This window comes from Charadrius vociferus, unplaced genomic scaffold (assembly GCF_000708025.1).
Source record: "Charadrius vociferus isolate BGI_N301 unplaced genomic scaffold, ASM70802v2 scaffold871, whole genome shotgun sequence".
NCBI lineage: Eukaryota > Metazoa > Chordata > Aves > Charadriiformes > Charadriidae > Charadrius > Charadrius vociferus.
Genome location: NW_009646866.1, coordinates 782,522 through 810,521, shown reverse-complemented (window position 1 = coordinate 810,521; position 28,000 = coordinate 782,522). Strand labels below are relative to the sequence as shown.

The 28,000-nt window shown below is 39.7% G+C and overlaps 1 protein-coding gene across 1 annotated transcript in view; it reads left to right on the top strand.

Moving 5' to 3' along the window:
• Positions 1-28,000, top strand: part of ANO4 (anoctamin 4) — a 123,818-nt gene that overhangs the window by 5,140 nt on the left and 90,678 nt on the right. Inside the window, exons 2-4 of the mRNA XM_009894415.1 lie at positions 1,476-1,586; positions 10,739-10,875; positions 17,645-17,803. Of these exons, the coding sequence (XP_009892717.1) occupies positions 1,476-1,586; positions 10,739-10,875; positions 17,645-17,803 (407 nt within the window). The remainder of the gene's footprint in view (positions 1-1,475; positions 1,587-10,738; positions 10,876-17,644; positions 17,804-28,000) is intronic.

The window sequence follows — 28,000 nt, the reverse complement described above, 5'->3', positions numbered from 1 at the left end:
CCTGCTGCTGCTATGACAGATCACTTTACAGGAATCTACAAGGGGAGCTGTCTCTGATGTTAACAGTGGGTCTTTGCTGTGGAACAAAAGAATGCGCTGGGGCAAGCATGAGCTGGTTTGAATTTATAATATTTAACATTGGGAAATAGTAAAGGCTGAGGCTGGTGTATGTATAGCCATTTTGAGACCTGTATTTCTGAAAAGTGAAGAAGGGTCTTTAAAATAGGGTTGAGTAGTTTTGTGCCCTGGAATACAAGTCACCGCTCTCATCAAGGCAACGGTGAGATAGTCATTTGGTGAGGGGAGGGGGAAGACACAGTGGGCTAGGAGGGAATTCAAAACAAGGCCAGCTTGTTATAGGCAGACTACAGAAGAAAGGAAAAGGCTTCCGTCAAAAGTATGAGTGATAACCTCTAGTGAAGGTATAGTAATGGACTAAATGACCTGAAGGTTTCTTCTTCCACCGTGACCTTTTGTTCTGAAGTCCTTTCCCAGATATCTCCCTGACCACTGCAGCTCTCTGCTAACTTTGTGTATTAGTTACTCGAGAGCATCACTTCTCACAGATGCCTTTGTGAAAGGTCAGGTTTTGCTGCTGCTTTTTAAAAACCAGCCACGTGGCCAGTTGCTCCCTCCTTGCCTCTGGCTGTATCAGAGTACCCTGTAGCCAGGAGTTTAAGCCCATGCGCCCAGCGCCTTTTCCTGTCTACTCTTGACATGCAGCTACCTTTCTTTACATGGAAGCAGTGTATTTTCAAAACTTCCTCCTTTCTTCTCTCATGTTGAAAGAACACTGATCTAGGCAAATCTTGTGCCCATTTACATATGCAAATTGGTTTGAAACTATGACCCACTAGCTTATGTTTTTATTCTGCAGTGCTTTTACACGGCAACCATTACGTACCAGTGTGACCCCCTTCAAAATGGACTGCAGTACTGGAGTGCTTCCTAAACCGTGGCATGCCATCAGCTTGGCATGTGAGAACATATGGTGTCCCATGGCTGAAACATGCTGTCCATGCTCTTTTTGTCCTAATGGTTGTTTTCTGTCTTGAGATTTAATTCGTCTTTGGTGTGTTACTGTGTTTTATTTTACCCTGGTTGTTCCTGTAGTGCTCTGTCATTTGTAGCAACACCTCTTGTCTGTTTTCACAATTCAGAGTTAGTTTTGTAGATGGTATGGAGAGCGAATGCTCATGGCATGGCGGCATGTGTTCACCTGAACAAGGGACTCACCAGTGGTGACTCTGCATCATTGCTGATAGCAGAGAATGTTGTTGTTTCATTGTATTTAGCTTTAAGTCAGTCCATGTTATATCTAAAGCTGCCTATTTTAAAGAAAAATTGGTTCTGCTAGGGGGGAAAAAAAAAATAAGTAGCTTTATTCAATGTGTATGTTCCCTAACCTGAAAGCCCCTTCACTGGATTTTCTACTGCACTGTCACAAACCCCATCAATCTCTTCAATTTCTTCAGAACGAAGAGAGGATTTGCAGGTTAACCGGCTGGAAACCCAAATATGGATAAAACCAGACATAGAGAAGACAGATGTGGACTTTTCAGAAATTCTTAATGCAATACAAGAAAGTAAGTTATTCCTTGGATGCAAAATCGAGTTTATGGTAGAAGAATCAATTGAGATGCATTGAAATTATAACTGAAGAAACATACGAAGTGATGAACTGAATGATAAATAAGCATTACTAAAATCTGTGAGAAAGTTCAACGGGTTATTGAGGGCCAGTAAGAAATCTTTTACTATCAGAGAAGTCATAGTAAGATTTGAATTGTTATGTACCTAAGGATTCCAGTGGTATGTATTTCCTATGCAGAAGTAATCAGAAATATTAAGATTCTTGTTACTTTAATCCGTTCTTAACCCTCTTGAATGGCTGTGTGAACTAATAATGTAAGGCAAATGATGCAGTCTGGGATCTAAGACTAGGTTTGAAGTTCTAGCTGTTCCAAAGTGTTGGGGCGTATTCACATTTTTGCAGCTGGTAACTTTTAGGATTGGAAGTGATGTGCTTCTCACAATAGCTGAAGGCCTGTGCATCTTAGATACTGTATGAAACTATCTCTTTTCTCATGTAATGTGCTGTGGACTAAGAATTGGTTGGTCCACCCTTCTTAAATGCAACAGCAGAATGATCTCAAGACATGCACTAGGAGAAATACTAGTCTCATTAACAACAGACGAAGACATACCACCACCCTCAAAACTGATGGAACTCTGGAATTTAAAAGAATCTGGAATTTCAGTGGGAGTTTTCCATAATAGGTTAAAAATTCTTATGCAGGCCAGGAATCAAAAAGCGTGGAATGATGACATTGCTAGCTGGCTTCCTGGTTTCCCTCTTTTCCAGTTTTATTTTAAACTGGATATTTTGTATAGCAATTTTCTGAAGTGAGAAGCAGCTACTTACATTCTTGAATGCTGAAAGACGTATATGAATGTGTAAAACCCTGCACTACTCCGGATTTTTGCTATTTGAAGAAGGAACCATACAGAGGTAGTATCCAGTCATATCATGGTGGGGTTGGGGGTGGAAGGGAAGGGAATCATTAGTTTGGGGGTGGAAGGAAAACTCACAGGTTAGTATAATGATGGTGGTAATAATTTGAAATTGAATCACGTGATTATTTAAGCTGTAGGTTTAGGATGAACTCTGGTTTGTAACTTAAAAAGCTTTTCCCATCGGGAAACCTTAATATGATCTTACTTTCTCCCCTATTCTCCTCACCCACACAGCCCAGATATAGGCCTAGGGGCAGCTGGGATGTGGACTGGAGAGGCTGAAAAAAACACTATAGTCTTTCAGAGGCTGAATAGATGAGATGACAAACAAGGATAAGCAAATTCAAGTTGGGAAGAGATCATATTAGCACATGAGAAAGAGTTATCTTCTCCATTTCAAGCAATGGCTGAGGAGAATAGAAACCTACAATTTGTTTAAAATAGTTAGATATCAAGATTAGATTTACTAACAGTGTTTGTCCAAAGCAGCTTCTTTTTAAAATGGCCATATCTCAACTTCCCTTGGTACTATGTCACACTTCAGTATCATACTCTGATGATATCCTTATGCTGAATAACCCCAAATTTTCATTCAATATGGCACAGGTTTACTTATATCCTCAAATGTTAAACTTCCAGAGAAAAAATATAGTTTCTTTTAAAAGTATGGCATTTTTCTGTAGCCATAAAGAGGGCATTCATCTGACTCAAACATAGGGGTTTGCAATAAAGGTGTCAATATCTGAATTCATTGTCTAAGCTCCCTTTGCAGTCAACAGAATGTAATAAAGATGTCTAGAGCCCAGTTTTTCTTATTTTAGAGTAGGTGTCTAATATAGATTAGATGACCTGTGACTTGGAGGTGGCTATTTGCCTTTGTTGTCTGCAGGCTGAATTTAGGGAAATGAGCTAACTTGAATCACTAGCGAAGCTTAGACACAAGCATCTGCACTGTGGATGTGTAAATGTAGGAGAGTCCTACCCTAAGTAAATATTTGCAAGTGATTAATAGATATAAACTGGATATCCCAAATACTTTTAGCAATTTTAATGTAATTTCAAAACTAGATAGCTTTAAACAAAGTCTTTTACGAATTAACATTTTGATTTATGGATTATTTTAGAGCCGTTTGATATGGACACAGATTTTGCACCCTTGGAGACAGTGATTTTCTTTATACAGACCAGACACAGTTGCTGTTGGGAAGTTAATCTCTGTCTTTCGGTTACATTCTCTTCTGGAAAGACAAAAGGATTGCTATGACTGTACAACCCAGTTTGCAAAGGCTTGTTATGTGTCCAGGAGAGTGTCTTGTCACCTGCAGTTTGTTGTGAATATCAAATAATTAGCTTAAATGCCTAAATATTCTTTCTAGGGTGGTTGCTCTGAATAGTCATTGTTGCTTTTATTCCCAGTTGTTGTTAGCATTGAATGAAAATTAAAAGAAGCTAATGATGCTTTAAAGACCACATTTTTTTCCTTGCTGACATGAGTTTCCTGAGCATTTCCCAGGAGCTGTGTCATGCACCTTTCACTAGCTGGTATATCTTTCTTTTTGATAGACTGCCAAGAGTGACCATTCAATAGCAGAGATTCTATTTTATTTTTTTAAATTTAGTTGCTTAAAACAAACTTTTTTTTCCCTTCTATCCTACTGAATCTCTTAGAGTTCATCTGAAGATAAAGATTTACCATCTCATTATTTACTTTATGAGAATATACTACAATTATAAAAGACTTAAAAGTCATTCCTACTGCATCAAAGCTAAATTCTGCATTTAAGTACCATAGTTCATGGTTGAGGCTTAAACACATTTTTCTAAAGATTTCTGGTAAGTCTTTTATAAAACAGTTTCTTCTTGACCACAGGATATTCAGAAATTATTTATAGTCTATCAAAGACAGTTCAGAAACAATAAATACTAACCTGAAAATGGCTGTAGACACACACTGTAGAGTAGGGGATAGCAAAACAGGGTGATGCATCTGACCTAAACCAAACTGGTAAACTAGAGAGCCGAGGTGTCAAGGATCTGCATGAACTATCTGTCAGATGTAAACCAGAATTCCATGTTGCTGCCTACTCACAGCCTGTACCCATGTCACAGCCCCAGCCAGAAGTGGGGCAGCTGGGGGGCACCAGGGACAGCCCCAGCCCTGGTCATTGGGTCCTCCCCTGGTGTAGTGGGGCTGTGGCCGGGTAGGGCTGTGGGCAGCTGGAGACCGGCCCTGCTGTGGCATCACTGGGGCAGGAGCTGATAGCCCCCGGGGGGCTGAAATGGGGTCCTGGGATCTGAGCAGGGTAAATGGAGCCCCTGGGTCCAGGCAGGGACAGTCAGGGCTGGGGGTGCCCTCAGGATCATGACCAAAGCTGGCAAAGGCTTTTATGGCTGTTTTCTACTAACTACACTGAGACGATGGACTTCTTGTAGAAAAATAGTAAATAACTTTATTAAAAAAAAAAAAAAAAAAAGCTTTTTTTCATGAATTCCCATAATTTGCTTCAATGTATGAAACTTATTTTCATGGCCATTGCAGTGAAGTCAAAATTCTAAAACTCTGGCTTTTTAGAATATTTTTAAAAATCCTTTTTACAATAACTCTCAAAAAAATTACGTGATTCTCTCATTTTAATTCTCATAATGTGGAAGCCAGAAATCAGTGAGTTTCCTGAGACAGGGTTGCTCATCCACTGTGTAGTTACTGAATTTAGCATTTAACATGATAAAAAGTTCTGGGCTGTGTGGTCTCTGTGGGATGGCCTCCTCAAAGCAAAGATTTGTGAATTGTGTCTGCCAGCCTTACTGAGTACAGAACAGATAGCTGTAAAAACACAACACCTAGTATTAGATGCAGAAAGGTTCTTGGTTTTTCATACTCAAATTTTTCTGCTTTGCAAGTCTCTGCAAAACAAATATTTTCTACTTGGGATTTTTATTAAGGTGTATTCTCTGATCCCAATAATTTTTTCCACCACCGTTAACATGTGGAAATGCCTTATACTTATTTTAAACGTTGTCAGTAAGACTTTTTAAGGAAATTCACTCTTCAATATTACTGATAGGCCTAAAAGCTTCCAAAGACCAGTTTCTGGAATATTGATCTACAGCTTGTATTATCCAAAGCTAGAGCATACTCGATGGCTTGATGTGACAATTGGTAATAAAATGGCTATTAATGAACAGAAACGGTCTCTGAGCATGCTTCCATCTTGCCACACTAAAACATAGTCAGGTCCCATTTTTGAATGAAAATTCTTATTTTTGGGCACCTCAGTTCTTGAATGTCTATCTTCAGAAGGTTAAAGGAGTTATCTTATCTCACCTTTGAGCCCTACCTAAACCAGCCTCTTGGCCCAAAGTGGCTTGTGGACCCACTGAAATTGTGTGCAGACTCTCGCTTAGAATTTCACAGCATTCAGTTTTCACAATATGTGATTCTATTATATTTGGGATAAAAGTATTTGTATATCCACATTTTTTCAGCTCCTCAAGGGATTATGAATTATCAAACCATTTTGATTTTTTTTTACATGAAGTGGAACATGAGGGGGAGAAAAGGGCTTGCATATTTAAGCTGTTCTAAAACCAGAGGGGGAATTCATAATATCTTCTGTAGCAATGTACATGCTGCTGTGTATTGCTGTTAAATTTCACTGCCTAAAAATACATGACTATACACTAGCACCAGTCTGTCTCCCAAATGATAAGTCAAAAGCACATATATGATAAAATTATTATATATCATTCTGTTTGGATCATTTGTGGATATATGCCTGTCATGGTCTGAAGGGGACAGAAAAGGTGAAGCCGTGGAGCTGCCGTTTGGCAGCGTAGGTGTTCGTGTTCATGGGAGTGGAGTGGCTGAGGTAGGTACAGTCAGCAGGAGAGTTGGCTTGGAAGTACTGTCACCATTATGAAAGTGAAGCAAACAGGATTTCCTTTTTTTAATTATTTATTTAGTTTTGTGAAACGGTGTTTTATGAACCTTGGGTAGAAAAATGTTCTCGGCAAATGTTAGGGCCCCATGTTTATTGCCAGTGACTGAAACACTAACAGTGCATTTTCAAAACCAGACACAGCAAGGCAACTGCAGTGTAAAGATCTCCACTTTCTCACCAGCAGCACCTTTACTGCAACTGGAAGAAAGTCACAGACAACTTTAGCCCTGATGAGGTAGTTCAGCACATATCTTCACTGCTTACCCTGTTTGCTGAAGCTACCAGCCAACATGCCAATTATCCCTGTACTTCTGACATAAGCGATTTTCTACTACAGGCAGGTCCTGGTAACAAATTTCACCAGCCAGCTGAGTTTCACTGCTTCTGCAACTTTCAGTCACGGCTGAGATGGGCTGGATTTTAAAGTGACCTTGAAACAAGATTTTTTTTTTGTTCCTCACAAGTCCTCAGAATAATCCGGTATCTCTCTGAAACCCCCAAACACATTCACTCTCTTACGCACCAAGTTGTTCATCTCTAAACACCCACTTAAAACCCATCTATTTTGCAACCCAAAGCATTACTGGCACTTCAGGAAGCAGCAATTGTAGTATCTCAAAGGCCTCATCTTTTATACTAAGACAGTCTTAATGGCAGGAAAAAGCTATCTCCAATTCCCTGGAGCATAGTGTACAGGCAAAATCTCTTTCATTTTTACATCTTTCATTGCCTCTGTCTGCCACAGATGTATATCTTGCATAATCTTCAGAAAGCTTCACTATTTAATTATTTTTTAATTTTCAGCAGTTGTTTTCATTGTATGTTGAGGTGTTGATCATATGCAGGTTCATGTGTCTCTTTTCTGGAGGCACTCTTTAGGGTTTCAGTTCAGTGAAGTTTCACATCATTTGATATGGTTTCTGATCCAGTAGTTCTTTATGTTGAGTGTTCAGATAAATTCTTCTCATATGAACATGTATGCAAAAGCTGGTCATGAGCTACATCCAGATTATTATCTGGTGGGGTGGAACATTTCCAGTCTTGCCCTTTGAAACAGTAGGAACAGTGAGGGGCAGGTGGTTAGACTGTGCTGTCTTGCAGCGGTTCCCCTATCCTATATGGGCATCTCTAGTGTGATTTTTGTGGATTAAAATGGATCAAGGTGGCAAATAGTTCTTTAATATTGCTGCTGCATATAGTACAAAATGGAGTCTGTTTTTTTTGCCTTCTAAACCTCCTTAAACTTTTGTAGTTTGTCCTAGGATAGGTTGGATGCAGCCACAGTGATGCTGAAGAGCTGCAGTCTCTCCCCATCACGTAAACCGAAACAACACCAGGATGATCTTCTCCACCCCTGTCAGTAAGCTCACCCCTAGCTGGGAACAGGATGGTGTGAGGCCAAGGCTGGTTTTAAAGTGAAAAACTCTGTCCTGAATGTTTGTCTCTAATGATATCCTGGCCCTTTTCACAAAAATAGGATAGGTAAAATAAATGGACTGATAGTAAAAGCAATCTTAAAATGGCAAGAGAAAGTTAATATCTGAAAAAAAGAGGTTTTATATCTCTGATGTGTTCACAGACTATAATACTCGCAGAATAAAAGAGAGTGAAGCAGGTGAAGCTATTACTCTCAATATCCCTATAAAAGCTGACTGGGATCCTGCAGAACAGAGGGTGCTATCTAAAACTGATGAATTATGATATGAGGTGTTAAGTGAGGATTAAATATTGTGCAATACTAATACTGGGATACAAAGAATGATAGCTAGATTAGTCAGTATGAAACCCTAGAACTGCTAAACTCAAGGAGCAGTATGTTATCCTAAAACCTGCTTATTTGGCAGAGAATTTCTTATTGTTATGTTGTCTGCATGGAAAAAAAATTGTTAAAAGTGTTAAAACCTCAGAATTTCTATTAAAAATTATGCTGCTTAGGTTAGTTCATTAGCCTAATATCTAGAGTGGATTAATGTGGATGCGAAGACTTTTCAGTTGTTTCTGAAATTTTTCGTGGCTTTCTGAGCAGAAGTATTGCAATCGATAATATAATGTATGTTATTAACCTTGTCCTTACTTTACACATGAAAATGAAGAAGAAGGGTTCTTGAATATTTTGATAGGATTTTCTTTTTTATCTACCTAGAGCTGTAATAACAGACTTGAGATACTGTGAAAGACATGTACAAAAAGGGAGCAATCTCTTCCCCATGTTCATAATTGATAGGATAAGAATAATATGTTTAAATTACAACATAGGTGCATATTCAGGATGAATGTTGTGAAGAAAATTTTCTCCTGCTTGTGATAGTGAAAAATAGACCACCTGCAGAGACTGCAGAGTCAGTTGCACTGGAGATTTTTTAAAAATGTTTCTTAAACAAGGCTGTAGCCCCTGAAGAAGAGAAAGGTGAAAAGGAGGTCACAAAATGCTCATGATGGCTCGGAACAGTTAATGGCCTTTCATTTCTGGCAGCTATTCAGTCTCTCCACAGTGGGGGAATGGATCTTCACACCTGCAGCCAGTAGTTAGAAATGGAACTAAGTTGCCACCAGCAATTAGAGATTTTTGGCTCTTCCCCATTAATATAAATTCCATCAACAGGAATTACAACTGCCTGTCACTAAGTTAGGGGAGCTACAGAAGAACGAAAGGAACAGGAGGTTATTGCACAAAAGAAGAATGATTCCAAAAGTTATCAAGTTTGCAAAAGAGTGTGAGGAATAGTGGGTTACACAAATTTCTGCCAAGACTAATACATGTTTGATCTTTCTCTAGTCAAGGGAAGAGAGTCAGAGCTGACCTTTGGGGGTCCCTTCTAACAGTTAGGACTCTACTGTCATAATTCTGGATTTTTGCCTATGAAACATGAGGTTGGAGAGATGAAGTCTATCCACAGTTGAAGCATGATCCTCAGAAAAGACGTTTTTCTTCTCCCCATCACACATCTCTTCATCACACTGTCACACCAGACCTGCACCTTTGGGGTGCAGTGGTGGACCTTGCTGGCTGCAGCCTGCCCGCCCTGCGTCTCCCATCCAACAGCCACTCAGTCATCAGGTCAGCAGCCCTTACGTGGGACTGTAGACGCGCCCAGCAGTTCTGCCTGCAGCTTCTCATCACCTCTTTGCTCTGCAAGCAGGGAACATCACCCTAAAGATAATGCTGCTCTAATCTTGAGTACAGTGCCAGCCTTTAACTCATTCCTTCTAGTGCTTTGTTGTTGTTGTTTTTTTTCTTTTAATTAGTGTAAAATTATCACATGACAGGGCATTGCATGAAAGGTGGAGGAAATTCAACCCATTTACTCAAGCCTCTGTCTCCCATCAGGGTACCACTGGGGCCAGTGCTTCTCCATGGGAACCATGTCCCACCACCCGGGCCAGGAGGGAGGGTGGGGGAACAGGCCCAGACTGCCAGCCCCTGCCCTGGCGGGGATGGACCAAGGCCAGGCCAGGATGTGAGCCCATGGGTTGATATCAGGATCGGGGCCAGTGAGGAGAACCAAGGTCAGACACAGCCTCTGGATGGCCAGGCAAGCCCTCCCCATGGCTCTGCCTGGGGGACTCCCACCACAGGCACCAGAAGGAAAGGGCCACCCTTGGCTGCATGGGCTCTGTCATGGCCCCGAGCCCCACTGCCAGATCCCTGGGACTGGAGGATTTGCTCCAGGCAGTTATATCTCTTCACTTTTTATAAAAGTTGGGTTTACTACAGCATGCTGTACATTTAAGCTATTGCTTCATGCACGACTGAGGGCTGTGCAGTAGGTAGATCTGAACATGCCAGCTTTATATGCATGGAAAAATTATGCAAAGACAATCTTCTCAGGCTCATTTATTTAGTGCCTTTCAAATAACAGTACTTATTTGACGTCTTCTGCCTCTGGCTGCCTCACAGGTCTGTACAACTTCTAACTCGACACTTTATGTAGTAGGATAAAAATCTTTTTCTTTATAATAAGAAATTTTCAGAGACCATAGTAATCCAGAAGACAGTTGTTTAAGCCACTTACACTAAGAGAATCTGAGGAGATAGCTCATTTATGTTTTATTGTGACAAAAAATTACTTATTTGTCATCAGAGAGGTATTGTGGTATCCTAAATTTTTATGTAGCTTACTGGTGAAGAAAACAACCCTCCAATGTGCATCAGATTTAAACTTAACATAGCAGTTAAACTGGAACTAAAAATTGGGGGGGATTGCTGATAATGTGTTATACTCAGTATATTCATTTGGCTTAATGGTGATTTGAATGTATATTTATATTTTTGGTTTTAGTAGCTAAGGATGTCAACATTTTTTTTGACGAGTTAGAAGGCGTGAACAGCCCTTCCAAAGATGATGACTCCCTGCTTCACCATGGTAATTTAACCAGTACTTCTGATGATGCCAGCAGGTTGGAAGTTGTGGGAGAGGTAAGAACACCCAGAATTATTACTATAATAATTATTCATGCCCATTATAAAGAGGGAATAAATGTAATGTTATTTAAAGTCTTATTCTGGGCAAGACAACTTGTATGTGACCTTTGTCATGGGGACTGTTTTTTCATTCGAAAATTATAATGTAAAAAATATAAAGTATCTTAAGTTAAAAGGAGGTTTTATTGATTTCATGCGCTCCCATTGAAAAGTGTATATATTTGTTGTCTGCTTGTTTTCTGAACCAGCCAAGTTGAATGCTTCACTGCTTCTGAAAATAATGGAAAAAATTTCCCTATATTAATCCTTGGAGGGGTTGGGGGGTAGGAAGAATTTATCATAAATCTCTCCTGAGAAGCATTGGGTATCGGATATTTGACACATTCCCTCCCAGTGAAGAACAAGTGACCTTATGGTGCGTAATGGTGATTCAGAGAACATGCCAGGGAAGAACCATTAAGCACACAGTCTCTTTTAAATTATGTCTTAAGGCAGGCAAAGCATCATGGACCCAAGTGTGAAAATTTGGGCCTACATTAATTTTTGTGTCTTTTGTGCAAAAAGGAACATGGTACCCTTTAACTTTGCCTCTAACTGCCCTACAACCCATAGATGTTAGGGCTATCTCCTCAGGGCGTGAGGAGACCAGGGACTTGTCTCCTTTTCTCCAGCTCAGGAGTGCGGCTGCATCCAGACTACTTACTGGAGTGGTTTGCTCTTACCTGCAAGCTGTGCCTGAGGATTTTTTGGCAGAGGGTTGATTGGCACAGAGCAGAACTGGCAGGGACCATACTAACAATTAAAAAACATGGAAAACGGTAGGATATTGCTGAAGCTCCTGCCCTGACCCTCTTCTGTTTGCTAGTTTAGATAAAATTTAGATATAATTACAGATTATGTCTTGTTCAGGAGCTAGAGGGTTTTGTGGTGCAAGTTCTTTTGTGAAACACTGCTGAGGAGAGAGTTAGAGATTTTTCTTGTGCTAGAAATTCGGCCCATAGAGAGCTGTGCTCCTGGAGTGTTTAGACAGATAATTAAAGCAACAAAATTCAGGGCACCCAAAGATATGTTTGACCTTGCTCACATTTTCATCTTCCCCTTTACTTGTCACTCTTCCCCAGCTTCCCATACAACTTACAAAAGGCCCTCTTGACTTCTTACACTATAATAGGTTAACCTGACATGATATTCCTGGGTTGCATTTTGAGATCATGTACTGTGTGGTCTCTAACAAAAGGACATGAGTGAAAGGCACATGATCTTTGCATGTTAAAGAGGAAAACTGAGCAGAAAATGGTCAGAAGGACAGAGGATGAGATAGAGCAACATATGCTGGTGTTACAGCAAAAAGCTTTTACCTGTTTGATTTATTCTTTGTTGTTTTTTAAAAGGAAAGGGAAAATGTCTGAGGAATATTTTCCTAGTTGAACAGATTTTTTTTTTTTTTTTTTTTTTTGCATAATCATAAGTGAGGAAAATAGCAATGTAGGTCATGTATATGTATAAGAGAAAAAAAATAGAAAATTGGAAGTCTTAATGGGAGCTGAGGGATGCTCTAGCCTACAAAAAAAGTTTCAAGGTACTTGGGCCCCTGCTTAATTTGAGAAAGAAAATGTACGCTGTTTAGATGTTGTATAGTTTGTATGGATAAGTATGGGAGCTCAACTATACAGTGGTGGGGTGAACTCTGAAGCTTCAAGCTTCCTTTCAGTATTTCAGTTTAGTTTAGTAGTTAAGAGAGCCTGTGCCATCAGGACAGGGGATGTTTGCTTGTTTAGTTTCAAAAGCTTTAGTTAGCTTTGGTTTCAAAGCTAACATTACAGCCAAATAATTTAATATGGTTTCTGTCTGATTTCATTAAAATAAACTTACAATCAAAAAAATTTACAAGGGCATGGCAAAGATTTCTTATCACTTTTGTGTAGCTGACAAGTTGAAATATTATTTGCTTCAACTGTTAGTTGTTTGTGCTTGACCAGGAGATCCAATGAAGACTTTAAACATGGAGCTTTATCAACAGTTCCTTAACAGATGCAGAGCCAGATTGGGACTCTGCTTGTCCTTTGGCTAGAGATGTTTGGTGGGGTTTTTTTTGGTTTATGTTTCGTTCAAACACAGCTATGGTCTGAGCAAATTAAAAATCACATTTCCCTTTGTGTGCATTGATCAAAACACTTTTTCTATATGCCAGCATAACAGTTGGGTATACACTTTACTATTTAAATCCAGGACACATTATCACGAAAGTATTGTATTATGTTTGCTGAAGTTTCATTTTCTGAGAACTGGAGAAGCAGCTGAAAGAAGGTAAAAATTAAAGGAAAAACGGTTTGGGATCTGTACTCTGTATGCATCCATTCTGCCCGCCTTTCTGTGGAGTAAGAAATTCGTCTTCTTTATCCAAATAAGGGAGAATGATGGAGGTGGGGCAAAATTTGACTTCTACTTAAATGATCTTATATAGCACATTCTTGAAATTCTATCTAATGTAGGTAGTTTTGAAATTAAAATTGTAAGAGTCGCTTCTATAGTCTGCACTTTAAACATCAAACTGTTGATATTCGGGGGCAATGTTATTAACATTGCATAGGACAGAGCTTGTTTTAACAAACTCTTTTATAAATAGGAACTTGCACTGAAGATTATGGCAGAAAAAAATGTATTCCCAATGCAAAATAAGAAATCTGATGTTCTTTACGGCACTTATAATAACTTGTGCAATTTCAGCTCAGTTTTGTTGTGGGTGCTTACCAGAATACAAGCTAACTACATAATATTTTTCCACCAAATTGTAGAATCATGAATCATAGAATGGTTTGGGTTGGAAGGGACCTTGAAGATCACCTACTTCCAAACCCATTGCCATGGGCAGGGACCCCTCCCACTAGACCAGGTTGCTCAAAGCCCATCCAACCTGGCCTTGAACACTTCCAGGGATGGGGCATCCACAACTTCTCTGTCCAGCCTGTTCCAATGCCTCACCACCCTCATAATGAAGAATGTCTTCCTTATATCTAATATAAATCTACCCTCTTTCATTTTAAAGCTAGTTCCCCTTGTCCTGTTGCTACATGTCCTTGTAAAATGTACTGGTATTCTTCAGTAATCAAGATACATGTGGAAATAGATTATCTAAGCTTTCAGAGAAAACTACAAATCTGTTACTTCCTAACTTTTGAGCGCTTAATTTTGCAGCCTAGATAATTTCATCATTAGAAAAGCTACATGTAATTAAATATATTATGATGTCAAGAAGAATATAGCAACCAGTGAAGATGCATGGAAAAATAAAGTTGCAGCTTCCACAAAATTATAGTCTAAATGGACAAAAGAATATTTTAAAGAAAAAAAAAAAGAACACACAGAGAAAATATACTTGTTCTTTGATTAGAACTGTGCCTTAAAAACTAGGTGGTTCTGGGTTCCTCTTTTTCTGCATAAGTTGTCACTGTTAGTGGTGCAGGTATTAATCCCCTCGGCCAGCTGTGAAGTCGCATGCAGGGGACTCTAATTTCAAGTAGCCACAAACAACAGGAAAAGACAATCTCTTTAGAATTCAAAGACTGTATCTTCATTGAGCATCCATACTGATAATAACTGGGTACCAAAACAACTAGGAATCAATAAAGAATCTGATCTGTCATTAAATTAGTGAACATTGGAGTACCTTCTGATTTTTTTTTTTTTTGATCTGCATTTAAAGTTTCAAATTCCTTGATTTCCCCAACTGCGCTTTTGTTTAAATGTTCCATTTAAAGTCTCTATATAGCTAGAAATGCTAAACTTCTTGCTAGAGTTAAGTCTTCCCTGTTCTTCCACTTTCTTCCAGCATCCTTTTTCAGATGAAGGAATGGAGGTTTGACACACATGACTAGATCACTTTCCCACCAAAAACTGCAGTCAGACCTAGTTCTAGATACTTTTCTTAATCAGTTTAGGAAAACTGAATTTTGAAGTCATAACACAGGGAAAGGACATGCAATGTCTGGAGAAGGGTCAACGAAGCTGGAGAAAAGGAGAAAGAGGAGAAAAGTAGTAGGAGAAAGTAGGAGAAAAGACTGTCTAGTGTAGTGTAAGCCTGGAATACTGACACTGTTGGCCAGCCTTATTCTCTCCATATCTTGTTAGATCCTTAGAGTTCTTCGAAGCCGAAATTCAATCTATAAAGCTGCCTTACAGGCTATAGCAGAGGGCAGCAAAAAGGGTTCCTTCTCAGAGGCCATACCAGTCTAGTAGGTTTTATCAGTCTGGATTTGACATACTGTGCTCCTAAATTGAAAAGGACCCCCAAATACAGATAAGAGTCCAAGCTGCCTTTCTGAGAGAAAAATGACAATACTGTAGTTGGGAGTGTTTCACAAATCCAAGAGAAAGTAGTTGTCTCAGGAAATCATTTTTATAGGGGAAGAAGTCCTACAAGTCAAATAACTCAGCTAAATCACATAGATGCTCTTTAATGTAAGGTTCTACATGCACTGATGAGTCAATGTAGGGCTAACCAACTTTCTTCGGAGAAAGATGGAACATAAGTATAAAGGGCAAACCTATTTTTCCAGCAGAGTCACTACTGCGTGCAAAGACATATTCCTTGTGGTGCACTCTGGATGGGTCTGTGCTAACATTTTAGTTCAGATCAGGAGTGTACATCTGAGGTGAATCTCTCAATTGCCCCTACCCATGCTTTGTTTGCATTCCAGAACAGTGTTGGATTTCAAACCTGGATTCCTTCTGGATGAGAATAAATTGTGAGATGTACTTCAGTGAGTCTCCTGGATCCAGACTAGAGTAGGCCCAAAGTAAGCCCTCAAGCCTACGTAATGAGGACAGCAGGTCATCAGCACAGATTGTTTTGCCCTACAGATCCTTTCCTATTACAGCACTTTAGTTGCTAAAACACACATATTGACTCTGGAACCTGCAGAACAGGAAGGATGGCTCAGCAGGAGGCTTAGAAATAAGAGCAGGACCACCAAGCTGACCCACTGCCTCTAAATCTCTTACTGCACCCCTCCTTTACTTAAATAACCTTAAATACTCCTTTGGGTGTTTTTTTTACATCTTCTCAACACAGATATTCTATGGAAAAAAATAAACTGTGCTTCCTGAGCTGTTTTCATATTTAATGCTCTGTGAAAAATACTTCTGATATCCTGATAATATCATTTGTCAGCATGATATGCAGTATAGATATAAATGTTTTGTTAGTGTTATTTCCTTAGGGCTTAAATCTTTTTTCTTGCCTTCTTTTTCAGCTCAAAGAACTGTTCCACTATATCAAGTCTGCATTAAGCTGTGTCAGGAGTCAGGCACTGTAATAAAAGAATCTTAGAAAAATTCCCCTTTCTGCCTTCAGTAAACTGGATGTAGCAAGGGGATGGGACATTTGGAATGCTTTCATTGTTTTTTTCTATTTAATCAAAATGCCTGCTGAGAATCAGGAAGATAGCTTACACTAAACTCTTTGAATGGGAATATTTATTTTTTCTCCTGTAAGAATCATATGTTCTATTACTATGTTCACTTGTGATTTAAATTAAGACGCAGCTCTCCTATGGAGAATACATTTTGAAAATTTTCTATTTTTCCCAGATGTGAAAGGCAAAATACTCTTTCTTTTTTTTTTTTTTTTTCAGAGATTAGATCATATATTATGGGGTGTGGCTATTTCTGTCAGGAATGGTTTAACAAATTCTGGAAAAAGAGAGGAATTAGCCTAACCCTCCCTTCAGCTTGGAGCTGGACTGCTCTTGAGGTCCCTGAAGGCCCATTATACTGCCCTGAGGAAGTGCTGTTCGTTCCCATGTGTCATTCACAGTGTACATTTCTTGTAGGAAAAACTCCAGTCCACAAACTGCCACACAATTTCAACTTGTTTGAAAGCGAAACCTTAACCACAACCCCTGGGCAGGACTTGTATTATATAGAAGTCGTGTTAAATTGTGAGGAGGATCTGTAGGGAGTTTCATCTAATGAATTTCCGAAAAGAGACCAGCATTTTGGGCTTTTAGATCTCAGGAGAGGGACCTGCTTGACCTCTTATTAACAGTGAAATCAAGTTGTTTCTGTCAGAGCAAACTTTTGAACAGCCAAGAAACAGTATTTATTATGTTTACATATTGCTAGACCCAACACCATGAATTACACTCAAATAAATCCAGGGAGCTTCCTCAGCTGTTCCTTAAGCCAAGAATACTCTGTAGTTAGTCTGATGTAGTTAGGTATGATGACGTAGGTACAGGACCTGCATATCCTTTCTGTGTCTGTGAGACAGAGCTACTATAGTCATCGCAAAGCAATGAGAATCTCTCTGCCAGGTCTTAGTGTTTCTCACCACAGTAAATGTTCATGCTATTGGTTATTCTTCTCACATGTACAAAGACATTCTACCATACTAAGTTTTTAATTTTAAAGTTACGCTTCAGTAACACTATACTCTGCTTTTTTGTGTGTTAGAAGTTATTCCTAATTTTCTGGAGGGTTGTGCAGGAGGAAAGTTGGCTTGTGTTCTCCATTCTCTCCTATCCCATGCCTATATGACCAAACATTTGCCTAAGAAGACCTCCTGGTTTTGAAATGGGGAAGTCTGTACTACTTTCAGATGACCTCAGAGGCACTGTATGTAAAGCACCTGAAAGCTTGAACAGCGTGTTCTGATTCCTTATCTTTCCTGTTGAGTATTACTGAAAACTGCTGATGCAAACAGCAATGCAGCAATTACCAAGGCAAATTAACATTACTGAAATGTTTGACTTTCTCTTTACAGGAAGTACCTGATAAGAACAAAGTTAATGGACTATATTTTAGAGATGGGAAATGTCGGATTGACTACATCCTAGTATACAGAAAATCTAATCCACAGACAGAAAAGAGGGAAGTGTTTGAGAGAAATATCAGAGCAGAAGGTCTTCAAATGGAAAAAGAGGTAAGAGAGCTTTCTTGAAAAAATCTTCCAACATTTAAAGCTGTGTAGAATTTAAGGATATGAGTTTTGTTTACTCTGAAACCCCTTTACTCTGTAGTAGCAGTGAAAAAAATGCTTTTAAGCATGCCTAAATATAGGCTATTTATTGCCAGAGCAGTGGGAAAGCATAGCCTAAAGGAAAATCAGACACATGGATTGAAGGCCAAAACAGGCCATTACAGTCATCTTTTTCAACCTTATGCACAAGTAGGCCACAGAATTTCATCCACTGTGTTGTGCAATAGAGAAAAAAAAGTGCTGGGTTTGGATGGCCTAAATTCTACTGAGTGCAATTCTACTGAGTGCAAATTCTACACATTTCTTCACCTACATTTCCTTTTAACTACCTGCTCCACTCTTTGCTGAGGCTTTTGGTACTCTTTTGTTGGGGCTTAACCCCAGCTGGCAACTAGGATGACACAGTCACTCGCTCGCTTCTCCCACACACACTGCAGTGGGATGGGGAGAAGAATCAGAAAAAAAAAGGAAAACTTGTCAGTTTGAGATAAAGGCAATTTAATAAGTAGAGCAAAAGCTGCGCACATAGGCAAAACAAAACAAGAAATTCATTCACTCCTTCCCATCGGAATGCAGGTGTTCAGCCATCCTCCAGTAAAGCAGGGCTCCATCACCCATAATGGTTACTTGGGAAGACAAAACACCATACCACCAAATATGTCCCCTTCCCTTCTTCTTCTCCCAGCTTCATATACTAAACATGACATCATATGGCATGGAATATCCCTTTGGTCATTTGGGGTCAGCTGTCCCAGCCGTGTCCCCTCCCAGCTTTTTGTGCTCTTCCAGCCTACTTGCTGGCAGGGTGGTATGAGGAGCAGAAAGTCTTGACTACTTAGCAACAACTGAAAACATTAGTGTTTTATTAACATTATTCTCATCCTAAATTCAGAACATAGCACTATATCAGCTGCAGTAAGACAGTTAAATCTATCCTAGCCAAAGCCATGACATCTTTCCAGACACCTAACCAGACTCCTGCCTTCCTTTTCCTGTCAGCTTAGGCATAGGTATTTTGGTAGTTTGGAAACAGCCTAAAGTATCTCCTTCTGTCTTAATCCTAAATATTGAAATAATTGGACAGGACATACGAATTATTTATATCAATGTTATTTCCAACATAATGTCCTAAATCTTTTCTTCACTTACACAAGAGTGTAAAAAAAAAAGTGAAGTGTCTAAGAATGTATTGATGTGATAGGTAGCAGGAGTGAGGCTTAAAGAGACCACCTCTCTTTTGCCTAGGCTATGTTCTTTCTTCAACTTTCATAAGTGTGCTTAAACAGGGCCTAAGTCTCACTTTCATGCAGAATAGATATTGCTGAATATTTAACTTTACTTGTGTTTGATCAACTCACGCTCATGCTAATATGCATTGTTATGCTGCCAGTGACAGAAACAGTAGAGGAATTTTCAAGTTACAGGCTTTGGTGAATTATGTAGGTGCTGTATATTATCTCCCTTTCTTTCACTGAATTCCTGCTACACGTGTAGATATTCTGCCTATGTACTTGAAAGGCACACTTCTTTGGAGAACGCTAGGGAAGAAAAAATGGGAGCTGTTTCTCTCCAGAATAATGAAAGTATTTCCTTTCTTTTAATGTTTTTGAATGAACATGGGCACTGGTGGATATAAGCGTATGAGAGCATATCACTGGTTACATCAACTGGTTACCATAAACTACTACTCCAAATAACCTGGAAGTTAGCATCTTTAGTGCAGCAGTAGACGGTAGATGTTTTCAATGACAGCCATTGTTCATTTATTACATGCTTCCTGTAAACATACCACTGTCTGTAGGAGTCGTAATCCAACATCCAAGAACATGAGAGTGTTGCTGCAGCTGTTCAGCTTCACATCCTAGAATTCTTCCCTGCTTCCACCAGACACTGAAGAAGTCTCTGAAGTTTGGGCAATGTAGAAAATGAACGTGGAATGAATCCTCCCTCTTGATACATCTGCCCAATGGTTTTGAACCAATCTTTTCCTACTTCGTGATTTTTGCAGATTTATTACTGTGTAAAGGTCAGCCGTGAAAGCTATGAAATCACTTTATATTTTAAGTATTATGAAACTTATTGCTACATTCTGCACAGAAAACTTTCAAACTGATGATTTAAGTGCTTACTATAGAGTTTTCTTTAAGCTTTCAAGCCCATTTATTTGGACTTTGCTGCCTAGGCTGTATGAATGTTCTGCCCATTTGATTATTCATTTCAGTTTCCATTATGCTACTGACATGCAGTTTTATTTCTTATTAATCTCATTTGACCTTGGTGTGACTTCTTGCTAGCATCAGTAATTGTACATTTTCTAAACTCAGAATGATCAAAATGAGGTTGTGTTACATGACTCAGGCTAATGTTTTTAAAATCTAGGGTAGCAATCTTTTATAACATAGGACTCTGACCTAAAATTAAACCCTAGCATGTATATTTTATGATCACTTTAGTTTCCAAATTGAATTATAATCCTGAAGGAAATAACACATTCTTGGTACACTCCCTCCCCCTCCCTGCAGAGTAACTACTGTGCTGCATTAACACTTAGGTTTAAACTAAGTGTGGTCGTTTAATGTCTAGATTATTTCTTATTATTTTTACTTCTCCTTTTGGTGAGACTGTGCATCACTCTAGGTTTCAATTCTGTAAGATTTTAACAGCAAGTCTGTTTTCTAGTAGTTCATATATAATATATTGCTTCCACTGGGAAAAGTTTGCTCCCAGATAAAATAATTGTCTGTGGCTTTGACCACAGAACTTATACAGAGGCAATAGACTGTAACTGCTGAACTGAAAGAAACTTTTTACCTTCCGTGAATTTTGTGTGGTTGTTGGTTTTTTCTCCTTTGACTACTAACTGTTCATATATTGACATTCAATTGTGTGAGTCCTGTCTTTTTAATGTGAATTCGGTGGCAGAGATAAAAACTTACAGAGCTGCTCACACTGCAGTTTCAAAACCATATTCCTCAGTAACGCTGCAGAGAGAGGAAAAAAAATGCACTGCAGTGGCTCGCTGACAAGTGTAGCACAGCAAAATACCCAGGAAGTGGTGAGTGCAGGGAGCAAAGTGTTTACTTAACAGCATGAGATGAGAAAATGAATCTGAAATGAATTCATAAACATTGAGATAACTTCAGGCACAATGTCAAGCTCATGGAGCCGAGAAAGGTCTGAATAGGTATGTGTTTCTGACTCTAGAAAAAGGTGATAACATTTTGCAGATACTTCCCAACAAATTCACACTCACATTCTTCAGCTGTACCACACCACTCTCCCATGGAAGTTCTGCCAGGTTTAGTGCTCTCTATATCCAGTAGTAAACAACGAGGGGATTCCAGACCAAGGAACAGATCATTGAAGTAGTGAAGGTATGGAAAACAGAGCTCTAAGAGTGAATGCTAATTGAGTGGAACAGCATAAATCATTTTCTGACCCTTCTCCCTACTTTTTGCTGTATAATGGGTCTGGATAGGATGACTGTGTTGTCCCAGTCCAACATGGATCACATCCAACACGTGATCATATGCATAGAAGCTCTAGGTCAGTTAATTGAAAATACAGGTCACTCCAGGAAAAGAGATTGTATTTTCTTTTCAGCCATATGTAAAATTTCCTATCTCGACTTATTCTTTTTTACAATGTCTCACGAGTGAGATAAATAACCATGATATCCTAGACTTGGGATTCTTGAAGATCCTACTGTTTTCATTTATAATATTCTTTGAAACAAACTTATGTATTGGGTAAAATGGAGAGGGGAGTCTCCAAATGCAGCAAGTTCTTATCAGAGATGAGGTACCAACAGCCTTGATGGTTTGTAGATACTGATATCTTCTGTAAATATTACACGAGACTCATACCTTCCAGAATTGACTGGCAAATGGGTAACAGGAGACATCATATTACTGTCCACATTCTGAGGGTATGTTTCGTATTTATCCAAATACAAAATAAACCTGAGATTAAGATCAGCCCACTGATGCTCAGAAAAAAATACTTTATGATAACTTTTATGTAAAGAGAAAATACAGATAGTGTCTGTCATTCCAAATATAGTGTTCATCGATCTGGGACAGTAAAACTCCAACATTTTTCAGGAAAACTGATCTTTTCAAGAGAGAATGAAGAGTCAGAATTACATTGGGCCAACGGTATTTTTCACAAGAACAGAGATTTATAAATTCAACCTCTTGGCCAAAATCCAGCTAAATTCCCTTATCAAAAATTATTTCTGCAGCTTCAATTAGTGTATTTTAATCCCTGTCCTAAATGGCCAGATAGAACTAAGTTGCTGTCAAAAGTCACTACGCTGTGCCAGTACATGGATACAGTATTACAGACATCTTTCAGTAAGGCACTTTAAATTATACTAGATTAATAGAGCATGCACAGAGGTAGCCAGCATGGAGCAGCTAACATACATAACTTGTTCACGTACAACCTTCAACAAGGACAAGTGTAGGGTACTGCATCTGGGGAGGAATAACCCCATGCATCAGTACAGGTTGGGAGCTGACCTCCTGGAGAGCAGCTCTGTGGAGAGGGACCTGGAAGTCCTGGTGGACAACAGGATGACCATGAGGCAGCAATGTGCCCTGGTGGCATCCTGGGGTGCATCAAGAAGAGTGTGGCCAGCAGGTCGAGGGAGGTCATCCTTCCCCTCTACTCTGCACTGGTGAGGCCACATCTGGAGTATTGTGTCCAGTTCTCTCTCTTTTATGAGGGAAGACTGAGGGAGTTGTGTCTTTTTAGTCTAGAGAAAAGAAGACGGAGGGGAGATCTTATCAATACTTATAAATACTTAAAGGGAGGGTACCAGGGGGATGGGAACAGTCTTTTTTTTCAGTGGTGCCCAGTGATAGGACAAGAAGTAACGGGCACAAGCTTAAATATAGGAAGTTCCATCTTAACATGAGGAGGAACTTCTTTACTTTGAGGGTGGCAGAGCACTGGAACAGGCTGCCCAGAGAGGTGGTGGAGTCTCCCACTCTGGAGACATTCAAAACCCGCCTGGACGCCGTCCTGTGCATCCTGCTGTAGGTGACCCTGCTCGGGCAGGGGGGTTGGACTAGATGGTCTCCAGAGGTCCCTTCCAACCCTGACCATTCTGTGATTCTGTAACCTATTTAATCTGGACTGTAATGCAATGCAAATGCAGGATGGAGGTAAGGTAGTTCAAAGAAAGTTATGCTGGATGAACAAACATAGACCACCTTTGGATTTGTAATTTGTAAAAGAGAAGAAGGAGGTCATCTTAGATTTAAGTGAATACTGTGAAGCCAAAATGAATCTGATATTGGGTAGAACCTGGTCTCGTAGCTCTAGGAGTAGACTGCATTTAGTTTGAACTTGGCATGGTTTTTTGTGTTTTATTTTTTCTTCTTATGACTGCACTAAACTAATTCATACAGAGTAGTTCTACTACTAAATGTACTTGATACATTTTGCTTAATGATTGTGTCCAAATTTTTTAATTTATAATTTGTAAGTTGATTTGATACAGTTTATTTCAAAAGGCATTTGACATGCCAGTAGAAACTGATGGATAGGAATACAGTAAAGGGGAACTAATCACGTAAGTAGTTTAAGTAGTATTCAGGCCCTTTATTTTTTATATTTTGCATATTTATGTATATTAATGTTTCAGTATAAAGGCAATGAATTGCTTTAAAGCAGTAGCAATTCTTACTGCCTTAAAAAGCAGGTCTCCTCACAGCTACTGGATGCAGACTATGTTTCAGGAACTAGTTTCAGATATTTTACAAACAGCAGTCAATCCATTTGGTCTTCTGTCCACATATTGGTCTTTGCATCTCCCAGATAAAAGATGTTAGTGTAGTGTACTGGTCCAGTTTTCAGGAACAATCCAAATGGTGTGGGTTTTTTTGTGTTGCGTGCCCGATTAAAAATTTAAACATTGCCACCATAAGTGTCAAGCTGTCACCGGGGCATCTCTAATTGCATTCACTCCCTGCCTCAAGCAGCAGCTGATATTTCTGGGGCAACATCTGGCAGCTGATATGCAGCTGGTGTATAAAATAGGCAGTAGAAGTATACAAAAGGCAGTAGAAATATACAATAGGTGTTCTCTAGAGTAAACCCCAAAAGACAGGGAAGAAAAGCACAGTATAAACTTCACTTTTGTTATATGAACGAATATCTACTAGCAGGTATAATCTGAGTCTGAAAGTTATGTTTAGAGATCTTTTTCAGTAGTTGGCACAATGTAATTACAGGATACTATTATTTCATGGCTTTTCAAGTTTGCAAGCAAATGTAGATAGGTTCATGGTGAGGTAGTAGGAGTTCTACAAAGCAGTTTCTCTTAATGTGGCTGTAACTTTGCGTTAATGGGACAGGACTTCAGAGGCTAGAAACATGTATTCAGTAAGAGACTTATATTTAGCAGCAACTTGAAGCCTGGTTTAAAATGATGAATGTTGAGAGAAATTCCAGATGACAGAAAGAGCACACGATATAGTATCTCCGTGACTCTTGGCTCGTCCCTGAGTGTAAAACCAAAATAGACTTATGACTATGTCAAACTGAGGTAAAAGTTAGAAATAAAGAATGAGTATGAAAAAACCAAGAACTTCAACGACTGAAACTTTAAATATAGTTGTGCTCAGAAAGCGATGATGTGAAAGAGGTTTTATAATCAACAGCTATTGCTCCTGAGCGTAGTCAAAAATTATCATCTTTCTTTCTGGCAAAAATGACATTTACTACTTTTTGTTGTTGTTGTTAGTACTGCAGAGCCAAAACACTTATGTGAGACTGATCTGCTTTTTTCTGGTTTGTGCTTCATCACTGCAATTGTTCATGAGACTTCTATGAGACTGTTACATAAATGCTATTGCTGATTGTGATTCATGGGCAGAAAAGAATTCAGCTGACTTCCAGACCCCAAGTGGCGTTTGCAGATCTGAGTGAGGAAAGGTGTTTTATAAACTTAGTTTATGTAATTTGGCTCTCTGAGAAGCAGAGCACAATAAAATCTCAGTGCCTTTGGAGTTGACTCTAAGTTTCTTTTTCAGTTATTACTTCAGTTTATTCAGTTGTTGAAAGAACAATAACTTGTTTGTAATTTATTGCTGCTATAGATGTTAATTTAATCAACCAGGCGTACAGTTTATAACAGAGTGCTTAGTCTATGGCCCACTATTTGCAGCTTGCCAGGAGAGTTTGTGTGGTGGCCAGGAGCAAGCTGCAGGTCAGCTGGGGAACGAACCTTTTCCTGGCTGCTAGTTTTTCTTTGGTGCACATATCCTTTCCCTGTTGTTTTGACCTTACTCTGCACGTACCAGAAACCCCTATCCATTAGAGAAAAGGGTGGCTAGGGAAAGCTTCCACCACCAAAATTTCATCTGCTGTCCTCTGAGCTTTTTTTTAGCGATAGAAAGATATCTGTGAGCATGCACTGTGTGTGATATGTGTTATGAAGCACCAGGAGAACTCTGTGTGTGATGATCATCCATATTGTGCTGACATGGTAGGTCAGACCACGTGGTGGATGTCACAAATGACTAACAGGCTTCCCTTTAGGACAAACTGGCATTTGGACAAAACTAGGCCTTCTTGGCCATTGAAGAAGATCAGATGTTGTATTGGGTTTGTATGGCAAGGTTTTGGTAGCCAGGGTGCTACAGGGGTGATTTCTGTGTGAAGCTGCTAGAAGCTTTCTCTATGTCCAATAGAGCCAATCCCTGCCAGCTCCAGGACAGACCTGCCACTGGCCAAGGCTAAGCTCATCAGCAACAGTGGTAGTGCCTCTGGGGATAACATATTCAAGAAGGGCAAAAATCTGCTGTGGAAAAGCGGCCAGAAGAGAGGAGTAAGAATATGTGAGCACAACAATTCTGCAGACAGTGAAGAAGAAGGAGGAGGAGGTGCTCCAGGTACTGGAGCAAAGATTCCCCGCAGCCCATGGTGAAGACCGTGGTGAGGCAGGCTGTCCCCCTGCAGCCCATGGAGGTTAACAGTGGAGCAGATATTCACCTGCAGCCCATAGTGGACCCCACACCGGAGCAGGTAGATGCGCCTAAAGGAGGCTGTGACCCTGTGGGAAGCTCATGCTGGAGCAGTCTCCTGGCAGGACCTGTGGATTTGTGAAGAGAGGAGCCCATGGTGGACCAGGTTTGCTGTCAAGATTTGTGAACCCTGTGGGGGACCCGCACTGGAGCAGTCTGTTCCTGAAGGACTGCACCCCATGGAAAGGGCCCACACTGGAGCAGTTTGTGAAGAACTGCAGCCCATGGGAAGGACTGAAGTTGGAGTAGTTCATGGAGGACTGTCTCCCATGGGAGGGACCCCAAGCTGGAGCAGACGAGAGTAAGGAGTAAGGAGCAGCAGAGACACTGTGTGATGAACTGACCACAGCCCCATTCCCCATCCCCCTGCACCACTCAGGGAGGAGGTAGAGAGGTAGAGTGAAATTGAGCCTGGGAAGAAGGGGGAAGTTGGGGAGAAGGTCTTTTTAAGGTTTGGTTTTATTTCTCATTACCCTACTCTGATTTGATTGGTAATAAATTAAATTAATTTCCCCAAGTTGAATCTGTTTTGCCCATGACGGTAATTGGTGAGTTGTCCTTATCTCGACCCACGAGTCTTTCATTGTATTTTCTCTCCCCTGCCCAGCTGAGGAGAGACAGTGATAGAGTGGCTTTGGTGGGTACCTGGCGTCCAGCCAGGGTCAGCCCACCACAGATGTAGTTCAATGTTAATCTACTGCTGTAACTAATGTCAAGCATTCAGTAGCTTTCATGCACTCTAGTAAGTTGTTTCAGTCTCTCACTTTTCTGATCCTATTATTCAATATGCAAATATCTACAGCTAATGAACTTACAATACAAATTATGCAGCCTGCAGGAGCTGTGGTTTCACAAACAGCATAATATCCCATTATTAGCAGGTGCAGTTTGTTATTTAATGTTTAAGCACTGTGTCTGATTGCATCCACAAATCATGGATGGAGACATCAAAGTGACATAAACTGTGCCTGCAAAAAGGGAACCAGACTGAAACGCAAGCCCACCACATGCATTATAAGTGAAAGCACTTCCAACTATTTAATTTAAAACATTGGGCTGTTCATTTAATCTAAATTCAGCCAGAGCAAGTTAAAACCAGACTGGTCTTCCTAAGATTTATTGTTAGTTCATTATCTAATGCAAATAGCAAGTGGAGTCTCTTTTCACCAGTGTTTTACCAATGTTCGTACCAATGTATAGGTACGAACAGAACAATGTCCTTTGCAAGAGAGTGCTCTGTACCAAAAAGCACTGTCACTAAACAGTGAAGGAATTTCCAGCTGCCCAGGCTTCTGAGGGAAAATGTTTTAGATTTCATATGCTATGGCCACTGTAGAGCACAGTGGCAATTTGGAAGAGAAATTCGAGGAGATAGATACATGGAACTCTGGATGGATGGAGTCTGAATATAAATTTCAGATTGCAGTTTTTAAAAGTAATCTTTTTGATTGTCTGAGGAAGTCCAGAAATGAATATGTTTCCAAGTTGACAAATTCAAGCCTTTAACAGGACTTTGTAAAGCTGGTAGACTAAGAAACTTGCTGAAAAATTTATCTACATTTGAAAAATGTATGGCTTTTTCATGGAATATGGAGATAATATAGAAAATATGTAGATAACTGAAAAAGAGATAAAAAGGCTCGTGAAATACTCCTTTTCCTTCAGGAATGTTGAGTAGGATTTTTTTGGTCAACAATTTTCCTATCATCAATCTTCACAAATCAGAATGTCAAAAACCTTTTGAAGGACACCAGGCTCACAGGAAAAAAAAAAAAAAAAAAAAAAAAACAAAAAACCAAAAAAAAGACAGGCGAAAGATTAAAAAAAAAAAAAAGGCAAAAAAAACCCCAGTGAAGGTTACATATGAGATGTCCCCTATATGTCAAAATTCACCTTTCCTTTTACAATAATTGGTCTTAAACTGCAATTATTTCTGAGATGTTGTTTGCCCGCCAGTGGCATTGGGAACAAGCGTAATGCACAAGGCTACAATCACTTAATGCACAGTGTGAGTTTTCATTGCCCAAAGGTGACATGACTGGTTTGCTGCAACACTCCCTGATAGTGCTGGCTTAACGAGCAGAAATCTAGAGCTGTCTGTAGG